General features: G+C 41.0%; 1 protein-coding gene across 4 annotated transcripts in view; it reads right to left on the bottom strand.

The window, feature by feature from the left end:
- The window catches only part of SGCZ (sarcoglycan zeta), a 1,541,618-nt gene that overhangs the window by 312,921 nt on the left and 1,213,016 nt on the right, over positions 1-15,681 (bottom strand). For all 4 annotated transcript variants that reach the window (XM_077279708.1, XM_077279710.1, XM_077279711.1 and 1 more), the window contains one exon: positions 1,259-1,360. In XM_077279708.1, the coding sequence (XP_077135823.1) occupies positions 1,259-1,360 (102 nt within the window). The remainder of the gene's footprint in view (positions 1-1,258; positions 1,361-15,681) is intronic.

The following is a 15,681-nucleotide window of genomic DNA, read 5'->3' as shown; positions in this document are numbered from 1 at the left end:
CATTTCTAAACTGGGGATTCTGCTTTTCTAGCATGTAAGGGCTTTGTAAATGGAGTCCACAAACTATTATAGGAAAATTTGCACTCCAGAATGCAAATAGAGCTCCATCCCTCCAGAGTCTCACCATGTGGCTGAGCAGTACTGTACAGCCTCATATAGGTATTTCAACATTCAGCAGAAATTGTAGGACAAAATTTGTTGCCATTTTTACCCATTTCCCAGTATGAAAATATAAAATTTGGGACTAACATTCTATTAATTCCTGTGAAGCACCGGAAGGGTTAATAAACTTCTTGAATGTGGTTTTGAGCAAATTGAGGGGTGCAATTTTTAGAATGGTGTCACGTTTTGGTATTTTCTCTCATATAGGCCCCACAAAGTCACTTAAAATGTGATGTAGTCCCTTAAAAAATGGTTTTGTAAATTGTGTTGTAGAAATGAGAAATCGCTGGTCAACTTTTAACCCTTATAACTTCCTAACAAAAAAGTTTTATTTAAAAAATTGTGCTTCTGTAAAGTAGTCATGTGACAAATGTTATTTATTAACTATTTTGTGTGACATGACTCTCTGATTTAAGAGCATATAAATTAAATGTTTGATAATTGCTTAATTTTCAAAATTTTTGCTAAATTTTGGATTTTTTCACAAATATACGTATGTTATATCAAAGAAATGTAACCACTATCATGAAGTACAATATGTTACTTCAGAGACAGGCGGCAATGCTGTGCTGCCTATGTGTATATTAAATGTCAGCGCTGGTGAGCTGAGCCCTCTTTATCTTTCAGTACCCTGCGGTGGGCTTCAATAAAATGGCTTGAGATCTTTTTTCCTGAGATCTCAATCTGCGCATGCGCCGCCGGAGGAAATGAATGAGAAAATGAATGGGAAAGAGGACTCTGTTCAACAGTTCCAACATTTAATGAGCGTCCAGGCACTGCAGCATTGCGGCACTACTGCCACTGAAGGCCTCCTGAAGCAATGACCCTGCCTCCTGTTACCTGCTCCACCGCCGCCGTTCCCCAGGTAAGCTACAGTTAAAACAGATTATAAAATGCTCCATTTTTTTTTTTTTTTACTATTTTTCCTATTTTACACCCCAAAATTTGGAGTGTGTCATATAATCTGCAAAAAACTGTATAATGTAAACTATAAAAAAAGAAAAAGTAATGTCAACTAAATCTAGCTGTATTTATTCAGTAGAGTGTATTTCATAATCTAATAAATGAAAAAAAGTATGTAAAATCATGGATTTACCTTTCTAGATTGTATTTCTTTTACATATAATGGAAGAAGAAATTCAGATACACCTTCCAGTCGTATTCCATTCTTGGTAATTCTGAGATTTCCCATGCCATCCTATGGGGACAAAAGTATATTTTGAAATTTTATACTCAGAGAATAATTACAGTTTTAAGCACAATGCATGCACCAATATTTTACCCAGTTGCCCTTCAGAAATATGCAGCTTATCTCTAATCATTAGTAATAACCAAGAATCCGAATACATACTAGATAATCCAGGGAAGAGTACCAGTGTACATCTAATAGTAACCTGGAATTAAGCCATTGCTCCAACTATAAATATTAGAAAATAGGAGAACCAGGAGCCGGAAGTAAATAACGTATAAAAATCTTTATTAATTTAACAATGCTAAAAACAAGACACGAGTAAACATGACAGGTGCGTCGGGCTCGTCCACTGGCGGGACCCCCTTCTCCTCCTGTCCTCTGTGCCTGGGTAAGCATTTTGCTATTTTTGCTGCACTGCCATATGGGGGCTTACTTATGACAGCCAGCGGTTGGCACCTGCTCCATACTTTTCAGCCCATATGTATATAGCAGCATTAATCCTTCAGCTTCCCTTGCTTATATTTGCCCCTGATCCATGGGGGCTGCGGTGCTTATGTGATACTTCTTCCTGCTACATTTGATTAATGATATGTATTACTTCTAAGCAGTCCTATTTTTTCACCGCTCCTAACATTGTGGGTCTTGAAGTGTAGGGTGGTTTTCTTTCCCCCATTTATGTGGTGTTGTGGAACACCTGTCATGGTTACTCGTGTCTTGTTTTTAGCATTGTTAAATTAATAAAGATTTTTATACATTATTTACTTCCGGCTCCTGGTTCTCCTATTTTCTATTATCTCTAATCATATATCATCCCATTTGATGGCAGCAACAGTTTATATTTGAAAAAGTACATAAAGTATTCTGTATATATCATAAATGTGGATTATATGCAATATAACAGACATTATTTAGGAAATTCTAAAAAAAATAATTTTAACAATGCAAATTCGTTAGCTTGGGTCTAGTCTCCTCAGAAAAAGATTGATATAAGATTTAAATATATAGGACATGTAAGTTAATGATAGAGCATAACATGCAGCCTTTCATTCTGGAGGTACCATATTTTCTTTGGAGAACTGAGTTGTAACTTGGCTACTACAGTAAGGACGTGAATATAGCAATGCAATGCAATAAATTAATGAAATAACTAATATTACATTTAGTACTATATGGCTGCATTTACATGGAAAAACATTCATGAAGAAGCAATGTTAAGTACAGTTGATGTCATATTTTTCCAGGATTGGCTACGTTTGTTAACAAGTATAAAAATTAATTAATACTAATAATACTATTAAACTTTAACATTGTGTTCAAAATGTATGCTGAATCCAAATCTGGCTTGTAAAATGGACATATTAGGTCAACAGAGAAAACTATTACCATGGAAAAGAATGAGTAAGCTGCTAGCAGCAGCACCATCGGCACCACTTGCAGCTTACAGTTACCCTATACTATACACTGTATATGACCTTAGGAAGAAAGCAGTACACTAGAAACGTGTCCTTTTATTAACTGAATTCTTTACTGCCTTGGCCACACATAAGGCAGCAACTTTATCCTACTTTTTATTCCCTACTAGTTCAATTTTTCAATTTTTTTTGTTAACAGGTGCCCTTGCTGACTGACTTGATTGGATAGGAGCAGCCTTGCATGTTCTGTGATGCCCACAAAAGAAAATACAAAAAAAAAGAGTTACATAATTTATTCAGAGACAACACCTTTTACATATAATAATTGCTTTGTTCTATACAATACTACCTTAGAGGAACGACACTCTCTGTTTTATCTTGTTTTTTGGTCATGGTGATGGCGAATCATACTTGTGGACTTGTATGTGGGAGTTTTTTTTCCTGTTGCCATTAGATGATTATTTGGCACTGTGAAGACTGTTAAACAGAAAAATATGCAGTAGACATCTCTTTTTGTATAGACTAGGAGATATGGTTCTCCATCACCTGCTCATCTTGCAAAGTCAAGTTGGCCAACAATCAGAGTATTACTCTGATTAAGTCTTCTTTCTTGCCAAGCTTGTCTTTCTATCAGTCAATCTTCACCTTTAGATAGTAGCTGTTCAGTGTCTTTATCACCACCATTAGCATTGTCATCCTCTTCTAATGAGTGTGGTACTCTGAATATGCCTTCCCGAGAAAACAAAATTAAGCTCCCAGTAAGCCACTGGTTTGCCAAGTAAACTCACACCTTGTCGAATTGCAGTTGCTGCAGTGCTGCCTTACCAGTTTGTGGATTCTATTGCCTTTTGGAAAATGATAAAATAGATAATTTAGAGTGCAATCTATAAGATTGTTTTGCAGGTGCATGTAGAAGAGGTTGGGTCCCTTGATAGTCAATAGATAATTTTACCGCACACTCTTAGTTGAATGCAAATAAAATATTTTTTTCCAATTCTATGTTTCCAAAGAAGATAAATGAACAAGTATATTTTGCATTGTAGGCAAAAAAATATTAAAAGTTCCGACACTCCTAAACCTTTTTCATGTGGTTGCAATATAAAGGTATAGAAACAGGTGGACTGAAGTGCAACGGTTGAATGAGTGTCAGCAGAGGGTATGAACAAGTATTCTGTACAATTTCATGGATAGTGCTTGGCAGAGTATTACAGCCAGAATATCATGGAACATATGTAGAGGAATGGAATGAACAAAAAAGGCGAGCTCAGCTGCAATGTATTTAGCCAGGATCCAAAAGAGGTAAAGCTTTAGGCAATGTATAATCAAGACTTGGGAGTTAAAGGGAAGATAGACTGTACCTGTAAGGCTGGGTTGTGGGTATTTCTGGAGAGTGCTGAGGTGAGTGACAGCAGTTTGTTGGAAATAATATATTCAACTTCACCTTACCATAATTAAAAAAAAAGTTCCTTGCATTTGGAAAGCCAATTCACATGACCATAAGGGTACCATTCACCAAAACGTCAAGGTAATCTCAGATCGAATGGGTAACTACACTGACTGGTGTGAACACTTACTTGTGGTATCTGAGCTGACTGCCTAATGTGAACACTTACCTATGGCTAGTAACAGGATAAAGCCTACTTATATAGGAGGCTCAGAACCAACTGTGTTGAGATGTAATTAAAACCTGGAGAAGGGCGGGACGTTCAAGTCAGAAAATAGTATATAGTAAATAGATCAACTGACTGAACAATATATATATATATATATATGTATATAAATAATTTGTAACCAAAAAAATTCAAATACGAAAATAGATCAATGGTTACATTAGTCTGTGCTAAAAACTAAGGAAAATGTGAAATATATGAAATAGGAAATAGCATACTGGCTTATGAACTTTATGAACAAACACATGAGATTTTTAGCACAAGATTTGCAAATATTGTGAGCCCATTCACCAAAACGTCAAGGTAATCTCAGATCGAATGGGTAACTACACTGACTGGTGTGAACACTTACTTGTGGTATCTGAGCTGACTGCCTAATGTGAACACTTACCTATGGCTAGTAACAGGATAAAGCCTACTTATATAGGAGGCTCAGAACCAACTGTGTTGAGATGTAATTAAAACCTGGAGAAGGGCGGGACGTTCAAGTCAGAAAATAGTATATAGTAAATAGATCAACTGACTGAACAATATATATATATATATATATATATGTATATAAATAATTTGTAACCAAAAAAATTCAAATACGAAAATAGATCAATGTTTACATTAGTCTGTGCTAAAAACTAAGGAAAATGTGAAATATATGAAATAGGAAATAGCATACTGGCTTATGAACTTTATGAACAAACACATGAGATTTTTAGCACAAGATTTGCAAATATTGTGAGCCCATTCACCAAAACGTCAAGGTAATCTCAGATCGAATGGGTAACTACACTGACTGGTGTGAACACTTACTTGTGGTATCTGAGCTGACTGCCTAATGTGAACACTTACCTATGGCTAGTAACAGGATAAAGCCTACTTATATAGGAGGCTCAGGTAAGTGTTCACATTAGGCAGTCAGCTCAGATACCACAAGTAAGTGTTCACACCAGTCAGTGTAGTTACCCATTCGATCTGAGATTACCTTGACGTTTTGGTGAATGGGCTCACAATATTTGCAAATCTTGTGCTAAAAATCTCATGTGTTTGTTCATAAAGTTCATAAGCCAGTATGCTATTTCCTATTTCATATATTTCACATTTTCCTTAGTTTTTAGCACAGACTAATGTAACCATTGATCTATTTTCGTATTTGAATTTTTTTGGTTACAAATTATTTATATACATATATATATATATTGTTCAGTCAGTTGATCTATTTACTATATACTATTTTCTGACTTGAACGTCCCGCCCTTCTCCAGGTTTTAATTACATCTCAACACAGTTGGTTCTGAGCCTCCTATATAAGTAGGCTTTATCCTGTTACTAGCCATAGGTAAGTGTTCACATTAGGCAGTCAGCTCAGATACCACAAGTAAGTGTTCACACCAGTCAGTGTAGTTACCCATTCGATCTGAGATTACCTTGACGTTTTGGTGAATGGGCTCACAATATTTGCAAATCTTGTGCTAAAAATCTCATGTGTTTGTTCATAAAGTTCATAAGCCAGTATGCTATTTCCTATTTCATATATTTCACATTTTCCTTAGTTTTTAGCACAGACTAATGTAACCATTGATCTATTTTCATAAGGGTACCGTCACACAGTGCCATTTTCATCGCTACGACAGAACGATTCGTGACGTTCTAGCGATATCGTTACGATATCGTAGTGTCTGACACGCTACTGCGATCCGGAACCCCGCTGAGAATCGTACGTCGTAGCAGATCATTTGAAACGTTCTTTCGTCGTCTAGTGTCCCGCTGTGGCGGCATGATTGCATTGTGTGACACAGGTTGTATACGATGTGCGCACAGTAACCAACAGCTTCTACATCGCAAATACGTCATGAAATTATCGCTCCAGCGCCGTGTATTGCAACGTGTGACCGCAGTCTACGACGCTGGAGCGATAATCATACGACGCTGCAACATCACGAATCGTGCCGTCGTAGCGATGAAAATGGCACTGTGTGACGGTACCCTAATGAATTTGCCTCTGTTAAACACAGCAGATATAAAGTCTAAGCTTTGTGCGAGCTACTGTGCATATGTTACATCAATTCCATTAGCAAAGACTCTTTTATTTTTATAAATTGGACTGCTTTCCCCCTTGTACTTGCAAGACACCAAAGGTTCCTGCACCATCTGAGGATATGTGACCTCAATGAAGAACATCTGAATGTGCTAATTTTGGAGGAAGCCATTCCACTGGTGTCTTGAGTCTCAGCACCTTAGCCTGTTGGCTAAATTGTTGGCTCAAAATGATGACAAAGTTGGCAATAATAACCAACCATTGCAGCAGGGTGTTGTCAATGAATCAACTGGGCACTAGATCCTGCTGGCAAGCATGGCAAACTGTATGATGTCATGCTTGTGCAAGAATAGAAATATTTAAAAGATGATGTAAAGTGATAAGTATTACAGAGCCTTGCTTTTAGACCCTCTCTATAAAAGCAAAATAGGGGATTTTTTTACATCTTCTGAAGAGTTCAAATGGGCTTATTACCAAGTTAAACTCTGTTATCTGCTCAGTGATGCTTTGGCCCCAAAATCATCTGCTAGCTGTTCCTCTGCCCATGTTAGGGCTCCATCAAGTAGCAGATACAGCACCACTTAGTGTTTTATCTGACATTGCAACAACCTGGTGCACTTCAGCAAATATAGACACAGTGTCTGAACAGTGAGATTCAGTCATACAAAGCCTTAGGGTACTGTCACACTCTGCAACTTTCCAACGATCACGACCAGCGATACGACCTGGCCGTGATCGTTGGAAAGTCGTTGTGTGGTCGCTGGAGAGCTGTCACACAGACAGCTCTCCAGCGACCAACGATGCCGAAGGCCCCGGGTAACCAGGGTAAACATCGGGTTACTAAGCGCAGGGCCGAGCTTAGTAACCCGATGTTTACCCTGGTTACCAGCGTAAAAGTAAAAAAAACAAACCGTACATACTCACATTCCGGTGTCCTTCAGGTCCCTTGCCGTCTGCTTCCCGTACTGACTGAGTGCCGCCGTAAAGTGAAAGCAGATCACAGCGGTGACGTCACCGCTGTGCTCTGTACTGCCTTACGGCCGGGAGTCAGTCAGAGCGGGAAGCAGACGGCAAGGGACCTGAAGGACACCGGAATGTGAGTATGTACGTTTTTTTTTTAACTTTTTCGCTGGTAACCAGGGTAAACATCAGGTTACTAAGCGCGGCCCTGCGCTTAGTAACCCGATGTTTACCCTGGTTACAAGGGAACGCATCGCTGGATTGCTGTCACACACAACGATCCAGCGATGACAGCGGGAGATCCAGCGACGAAATAAAGTTCCAAACGATCTGCTACGACATACGATTCTCAGCGGGGTCCCTGATCGCTGCTGCGTGTCAGACACAGCAATATCGTATGGATATCGCTGGAACGTCACAGATCGTACCGTCTTAGCGATCAAAGTGCCACTGTGTGACAGTACCCTTACTCTTTGGACAAATACCCTGCACCCATTCAAATAGATATCTGAGTCAACAAATTGAACATGTAGAAAGAACTGGTCAAGTTTGCTATGGGCATACTGTTGTGTAAAGCCTCAAGTGTCCTAAGAAGGTTATTCATTGTGGTCAGTAGATTTGCAACACAAATGCAACCAGCTTATTTACACACAAATGTGGTAAACCTATCATTTGTCAAAATGAATCAGGCATGGATTAGTGCAGACATTTATGCATTGACAGCCAATGCCAATGATTAAATAGCCATACCATGGGCATCCTTGCTTGACTGGTCTTCCATAACACTCTGCTGTCACAAGTGCTAATCTACAACACTCTGCCAGGAATCTAGACTATGTCTATCATGTCATCTATACTACAGTGCTGCTGTTGCCGGGGCTGTTATTTTTGTCCTTAAACTACTACACTTCTCCTTGCCTTCCCTGTCCTGTCCGCATGCACTGCACTGCCATGCCAGCCACACATCTCCTTACTGTTCAATGTCTTTTATAGTGTTAGACAATAGTTCTAATGCTGGGAAATGCACTCTGTTGAAGGTGCACGAACATGAAAAAGCTCCCAAAATAGAATTGGAGACAACAATCCGTAGCTTCTACATTTTTAACACATTACTATTTTTTTCTTCTTTAAAAAAGTCTAGTTTTTGGAAAGCCTTTGAAAAAGCCTTTACAAGCCTAATCATTTTGAGATTACTAAACCAAGATCCCAAATGATGAATCATTTTTAATTTTTAGATGAGAAGCTATATCCTATTTGCTTTGAAAAAACTATATCTGTTTTGTTTCCAGAAAAAAAGCGGATCATTTTTGGACAGCTTGAAAAAACCTTGGAAATTTCCCAATCATTTTGTGAATAGAAAATTAGTTGTTAACTCAAAAAACAAGATAATTTATTAATCATAGTTGAGAAACAATAACTTCTTCATGTGCAAAACAGTATACCTGTTTTATAATCCCGTGTATAATAATCCAGGTGTAATTGTATGCCGATGTGGGACTCTCTCCCTTTGATGTGGGATCTTGTGCTGAGCCCACATCTTTTCTGGCCCATGTCAGTTGTTTTGTCATGTGCCACTAACAGCCGGAGGAGGAATCGTGATCCTCCCATGGCCCATTAAATGCCGCTGTCAAACTCTGACAGAGTGAGTAATTCTGCTACATACAGGTGATCTGATCATCGCCTGTATGTAGCAGAGGTGATTGGGTTACGGCAGCTTCTAGTCTCCAATGGAGACTATTGAAACATATAAAAAGTAAAAAAAAGTTTTAAAAAATATAAAAAAAATAAAAAAAATAACAGTTCAAATCACCCCACTTTCGCCCCATTCAAAATAAAACAATAAAAAAATCAATCATACACATATTTGGTAACATCGCATTCAGAATCACCTGATCTATCAATAAAAAAAAGGATTAACCTGACTGCTAAACGGCGTAGCAAGAAAAAGTCACTCCAGAATTACTTTTTTTGGTAGCTGTGATATTGCATTAAAATTAAAGATTAAAGATTAAAAGATAGTATCTGCACCATTAAAAGCGTCAGTTCAGAACTAAAAAATAAGTCCTCATTAAGCCCAAGATTAAGAAAAATGGAGACTCTACGGGTATCGGAGATGGTGCAATCTTTTTTTTTTAACAAAGTTTAGAATGTTTTTTCACCACTTATACACTCACCGGCCACTTTATTAGGTACACCATGCTAGTAACGGGTTGGACCCCCTTTTGCCTTCAGAACTGCCTCAATTCTTCGTGGCATAGATTCAACAAGGTGCTGGAAGCATTCCTCAGAGATTTTGGTCCATATTGACATGATGGCATCACACAGTTGCCGCAGATTTGTCGGCTGCACATCCCAAAGATGCTCCATACAAGGCAGGATGGATCCATGCTTTCATGTTGTTTACGCCAAATTCTGACCCTACCATCCGAATGTCGCAGCAGAAATCGAGACTCATCAGACCAAGCAACGTTTTTCCAATCTTCTACTGTCCAATTTCGATGAGCTTGTACAAATTGTAGCCTCCGTTTCCTGTTCTTAGCTGAAAGGAGTGGTACCCGGTGTGGTCTTCTGCTGCTGTAGCCCATCTGCCTCAAAGTTCGACGCACTGTGCGTTCAGAGATGCTCTTAGGCCTACCTTGGTTGTAACGGGTGGCGATTTGAGTCACTGTTGCCTTTCTATCAGCTCGAACCAGTCTGCCCATTCTCCTCTGACCTCTGGCATCAACAAGGCATTTCCGCCCACAGAACTGCTGCTCACTGGATTTTTTTTCTTTTTCGGACCATTCTCTGTAAACCCTAGAGATGGTTGTGCGTGAAAATCCCAGTAGATCAGCAGTTTCTGAAATACTCAGACCAGCCCTTCTGGCACCAACAACCATGCCACGTTCAAAGGCACTCAAATCACCTTTCTTCCCCATACTGATGCTCGGTTTGAACTGCAGGAGATTGTCTTGACCATGTCTACATGCCTAAATGCACTGAGTTGCCGCCATGTGATTGGCTGATTAGAAATTAAGTGTTAACAAGAAGTTGGACAGGTGGACCTAATAAAGTGGCCGGTGAGTGTATATAAAAGAACCTAAACATATTTGGGGTCTATGAACTTGCAATGACCTGTAGAATCATATTGGCAGGTCAGTTTTAGCATTTAGTGAACATACTAAAAAAACAAAACATAAAACCACTGTGGGACTGCACTTATTTTGCAATTTCACGCACTTGGAAGTTTTTCCCCATTTTCCAGTTCACTATATGTTAAAACCATAGATGTCGTTCAAAAGGACAACTCATCCTGCAAAAAACAAGCCCTCACATGGCCATTATGACCAAAAAATAAAAAAGTTATGGCTTTGGGAAGAAGGGGAGCAAAAAATGAAAATGCAAAACCAAAGATACCTCTGGTCATTAAGGGGTTAAGCTCTTTTTGTTGCCCTAAAAGGGATACAACTTGTGTGACACATTCTTCCATTTGTACAGTCTGAATATAAACAACAGCAAGGCATACATCTGTCTCCAAAAGGGATAATTTTTGGCCTGTTTATTTAACCCCTTCATGACCCAGCCTATTTTGGCCTTAATGACCTTGCCGTTTTTTGCAATTCTGACCAGTGTCCCTTTATGAGGTAATAACTCAGGAACGCTTCAACGGATCCTAGCGATTCTGAGATTGTTTTTTCGTGACATATTGGGCTTCATGTTAGTGGTAAATTTAGGTCGATAATTTCTGAGTTTATTTGTGAAAAAAACGGAAATTTGGCGAAAATTTTGAAAATTTCGCAATTTTCACATTTTGAATTTTTATTCTGTTAAACCAGAGAGTTATGTGATACAAAATAGTTAATAAATAACATTTCCCACATGTCTACTTTACATCAGCACAATTTTGGAAACAAATTTTTTTTTTGCTAGGAAGTTATAAGGGTTAAAATTTGACCAGTGATTTCTCATTTTTACAACAAAATTTACAAAACCATTTTTTTTAGGGACCACCTCACATTTGAAGTCAGTTTGAGGGTTCTATATGGCTGAAAATACCCCAAAGTGACACCATTCTAAAAACTGAACCCCTCAAGGTGCTCAAAACCACATTCAAGAAGTTTATTAACCCTTCAGGTGTTTCACAGCAGCAGAAGCAACATGGAAGGAAAAAATGAACATTTAACTTTTTAGTCACAAAAATGATCTTTTAGCAACATTTTTTTTATTTTCCCAAGGGTAAAAGGAAAAACTGGACCACGAACGATGTTGTCCAATTTGTCCTGAGTACGCTGATACCTCATATGTGGGGGTAAACCACTGTTTGGGCATACGGCAGGGCTTGGAAGGAAAGGAGCGCCATTTGACTTTTTTAATGAAAAATTGGCTCCAATCTTTAGCGGACACCATGTCGCGTTTGGAGAGCCCCCGTGTGCCTAAACATTGGAGCTCCCCCACAAGTGACCCCATTTTGGAAACTAGACCCCCCAAGGAACTTATCTAGAAGCATAGTGAGCACTGTAAACCCCCAGGTGCTTCACAAATTGATCCGTAAAAATTAAACAGTACTTTTTTTTTCACAAAAAAATTATTTTAGCCTCAATTTTTTCATTTTCACATGGGCAACAGGATAAAATGGATCCTAAAATGTGTTGGACAATTTCTCCTGAGTACACTGATACCTCACATGTGGGGGTAAACCACTGTTTGGGCACATGGTAAGGCTCGGAAGGGAAGGAGCGCCATTTGACTTTTTGAATGAAAAATGATCTCCATCGCTAGCAGAGACCATGTCACGTTTGGAGAGCCCCCGTGTGCCTAAACATTGGAGCGCTCCCACAAGTGACCCCATTTTGGAAAGTAGACCCCCCAAGGAACTTATCTAGAAGCATAGTGAGCACTTTAAACTCTCAGGTGCTTCACAAATTGATCCGTAAAAATTAAAAAGTACTTTTTTTTCACACAAAATTTCTTTTAGCCTCAATTTTTTCATTTTCACATGGGCAACAGGATAAAATGGATCCAAAAATTTGTTGGGCAATTTCTGCTGAGTATGTTGATACCTCATATGTGGGGGTAAACCACTGTTTGGGTGCACGGCAAGGCTCGGAAGGGGAGGCGTGCCATTTGACTTTTTGAATGGAAAATTAGCTCCAATCGTTAGCGAACACCATGTCGCGTTTGGAGAGCCCCTGTGTGCCTAAACATTGGAGCTCCCCTACACGTGACCCCATTTTGGAAACTAGACCCCCCAAGGAACTTATCTAGATGCATAGTGAGCACTTATAACCCCCAGGTGCTTCACAGAAGTTTATAACGCAGAGCCGTGAAAATAAAAAAATAATTTTTCTTTCCTCAAAAATGAGTTTTAGCCCAGGATTTTTTAATTTTCCAAGGGTAATAGGAGAAATTGGACCCCAAATGTTGTTGTCCAGTTTGTCCTGAGTACGATGATACCCCATATGTGGGGGTAAACCACTGTTTGGGCACACGGCAGGGCTCGGAAGGGAAGGCACGCCATTTGGCTTTTTGAATGGAAAATTAGCTCCAATCATTAGCGGACACCATGTCACGTTTGGAGAGCCCCTGTGTGCCTAAACATTGGAGCTCCCTAACAAGTGACCCCATTTTGGAAACTAGACCTCCCAAGGAACTAATCTAGATGTGTGGTGAGCACTTTGAACCCCCAAGTGCTTCGCAGAAGTTTATAACGCAGAGCCGTGAAAATAATAAATGTGTTTCCTTTCCTCAAAAATATTTTTTTAGCCCAGAATTTTTTATTTTTGCAAGGGTAACAGGAGAAATTGGACCCCAAAAGTTGTTGTCCAGTTTCTCCTGAGTACGCTGATACCCCATATGTGGGGGTAAACCACTGTTTGGGCACATGCCGGGGCTCGGAAGGGAAGTAGTGACGTTTTGGAATGCAGACTTTGATGGAATGGTCTGCTGGCGTCACGTTGCATTTGCAGAGCCCCTGATGTGCCTAAACAGTAGAAACACCCCACAAGTGACCCCATTTTGGAAACTAGACCCCCCAAGGAACTTATCTAGATGTGTGATGAGCACATTCAACCCCCAAGTGCTTCACAGAAGTTTACAACGCAGAGCCGTGAAAATAGAAAATCATTTTTCTTTCCTCAAAAAAGATGTTTTAGCAAGCAATTTTTTATTTTCACAAGGGTAACAGGAGAAATTGGGCCCCAATGTTTGTTGCCCAGTTTGTTGTGAGTACAGTGATACCCCATATGTGGGGGTAAACCACTGTTTGGGCGCACGTCAGGGCTCGGAAGGGAAGTAGTGACATTTGAAATGCAGACTTTGATGGAATGGTCTGCGGGCGTCACGTTGCATTTGCAGAGCCCCTGATGTGCCTAAACAGTAGAAACACCCCACAAGTGACCCCATTTTGGAAACTAGACCCCCCAAGGAACTTATCTAGATGTGTGATGAGCACGTTCAACCTCCAAGTGCTTCACAGAAGTTTACAACGCAGAGCCGTGAAAATAAAAAATAATTCTTCTTTCCTCAAAAATTATGTCTTAGCAAGTAATTTTTTATTTTTGCAAGGGTAACAGGAGAAATTGGACCCCAACAGTTGTTGCCCAGTTTGTCCTGAGTACGCTGGTACCCCAAATGTGGGGGTAAACCACTGTTTGGGCACACGTCGGGGCTTGGAAGGGAGGGAGCACCATTTGACTTTTTGAATGCAAGATTGGCTGGAATCAATGGTGGCGCCATGTTGCGTTTGGAGACCCCTGATGTGCCCTAACAGTGGAAACCCCTCATTTCTAACTTCAACACTAACCCCAACACACCCCTAATCCTAATCCCAACTGTAGCCATAACCCTAATCCCAACCCTAACCCCAACACACCCCTAACCACAACCCTAACCCCAACACACCCGTAACCCTAATTCCAACCCTAGCCCTAATTCCAACCCTAACCCTAAGGGTATGTGCCCACGTAGCGGATTCGTGTGAGATTTTTCCGCACGACTTTTGAAAAATCTGCAAGTAAAAGGCACTGCGTTTTACCTGCGGATTTACAGCAGATTTCCAGTGTTTTTTTGTGCGGATTTCACCTGCGGATTCCTATTGAGGAACAGGTGTAAAACGCTGCGGAATCCGCACAAAGAATTGACATGCTGTGGAAAATACAACGCAGCGTTTCTGCACGGAATTTTCCGCACCATGGGCACAGCGGATTTGGTTTTCCATAGGTGTACACGGTACTGTAAACCTGATGGAAAACTGCTACGAATTCGCAGCGGCCAATCCGCCGCGGATCCGACGCCGATCCGCCGCGGATCCGCCGCCGATCCGCCGCGGATCCGCGGCGGATCCGCCGCCGATCCGCGGCGGATCCGCCGCCGATCCGCTGCGGATCCGCCGCCGATCCGCTGCGGATCCGCTGCCAAATCCGCACATGCCATAACCCTAACCCTACCCGTAACCCTAACCCTAGTTCTAACCCTAACCCTAGTTCTAACCCTAACCACAGTGGGAAAAAAAAAAAATATATATTTTCTTTATTTTATTATTGTCCCTATCTATGGGGGTGATAAAGGGGGGGGGTTTATTTATTATTTTTTTTATTTTGATCGCTGTGGTAGAACCTACCACAGCGATCAAAATGTACCTGTAAGGAATCTGCCGGCCGGCGGGCGTACTGAGCATGCGCCCGCCATTTTGGAAGATGGCGGCGCCCAGCGAGGAGACGGCCGGACACCGGGAGGATCGGTAAGTATGAAGGGGTGGTGGGGGGGTGGATCTGAGCACAGGGGGGGTGATCGGAGGACGGGGGGAGTGGACAGCAGGACGGGGGAGCGGGCAGGAGCACGGGGCAGCGGAGCACAGGACGGAGGGGACCGGACCCCATAACGGAGCGGTGGGGGGGCGATCGGTGGGGTGGGGGGTGGTCACTTCAGGTTTTCCAGCCATGGCCGATGATATTGCAGCATCGGCCATGGCTGGATTGTAATATTTCACCTGTTTTTTAGGTGAAATATTACAAATCGCTCTGATTGGCAGTTTCACTTTCAACAGCCAATCAGAGCGATCGTAGCCACGGGGGGGTGAAGCCACCCCCCCTGGGCTGAAGCACCACTCCCCCTCTCCCTGCAGATCGGGTAAAATAGGAGTTAACCCCTTCACCCGATCTGCAGGGACGCGATCATTCCATGACGCCACATAGGCGTCATGGGTCGGATTGGCACGGGTTTTCATGACGCCTATGTGGCGTCATGGGTCGGGAAGGGGTTAATATAAGTAGCCTACAA

Source organism: Ranitomeya variabilis, chromosome 1 (assembly GCF_051348905.1).
Source record: "Ranitomeya variabilis isolate aRanVar5 chromosome 1, aRanVar5.hap1, whole genome shotgun sequence".
NCBI classification, from domain to species: Eukaryota; Metazoa; Chordata; class Amphibia; order Anura; family Dendrobatidae; genus Ranitomeya; species Ranitomeya variabilis.
Note: the sequence above shows the minus strand (reverse complement) of the source record. Positions and strands in the feature narration are given on the sequence as shown.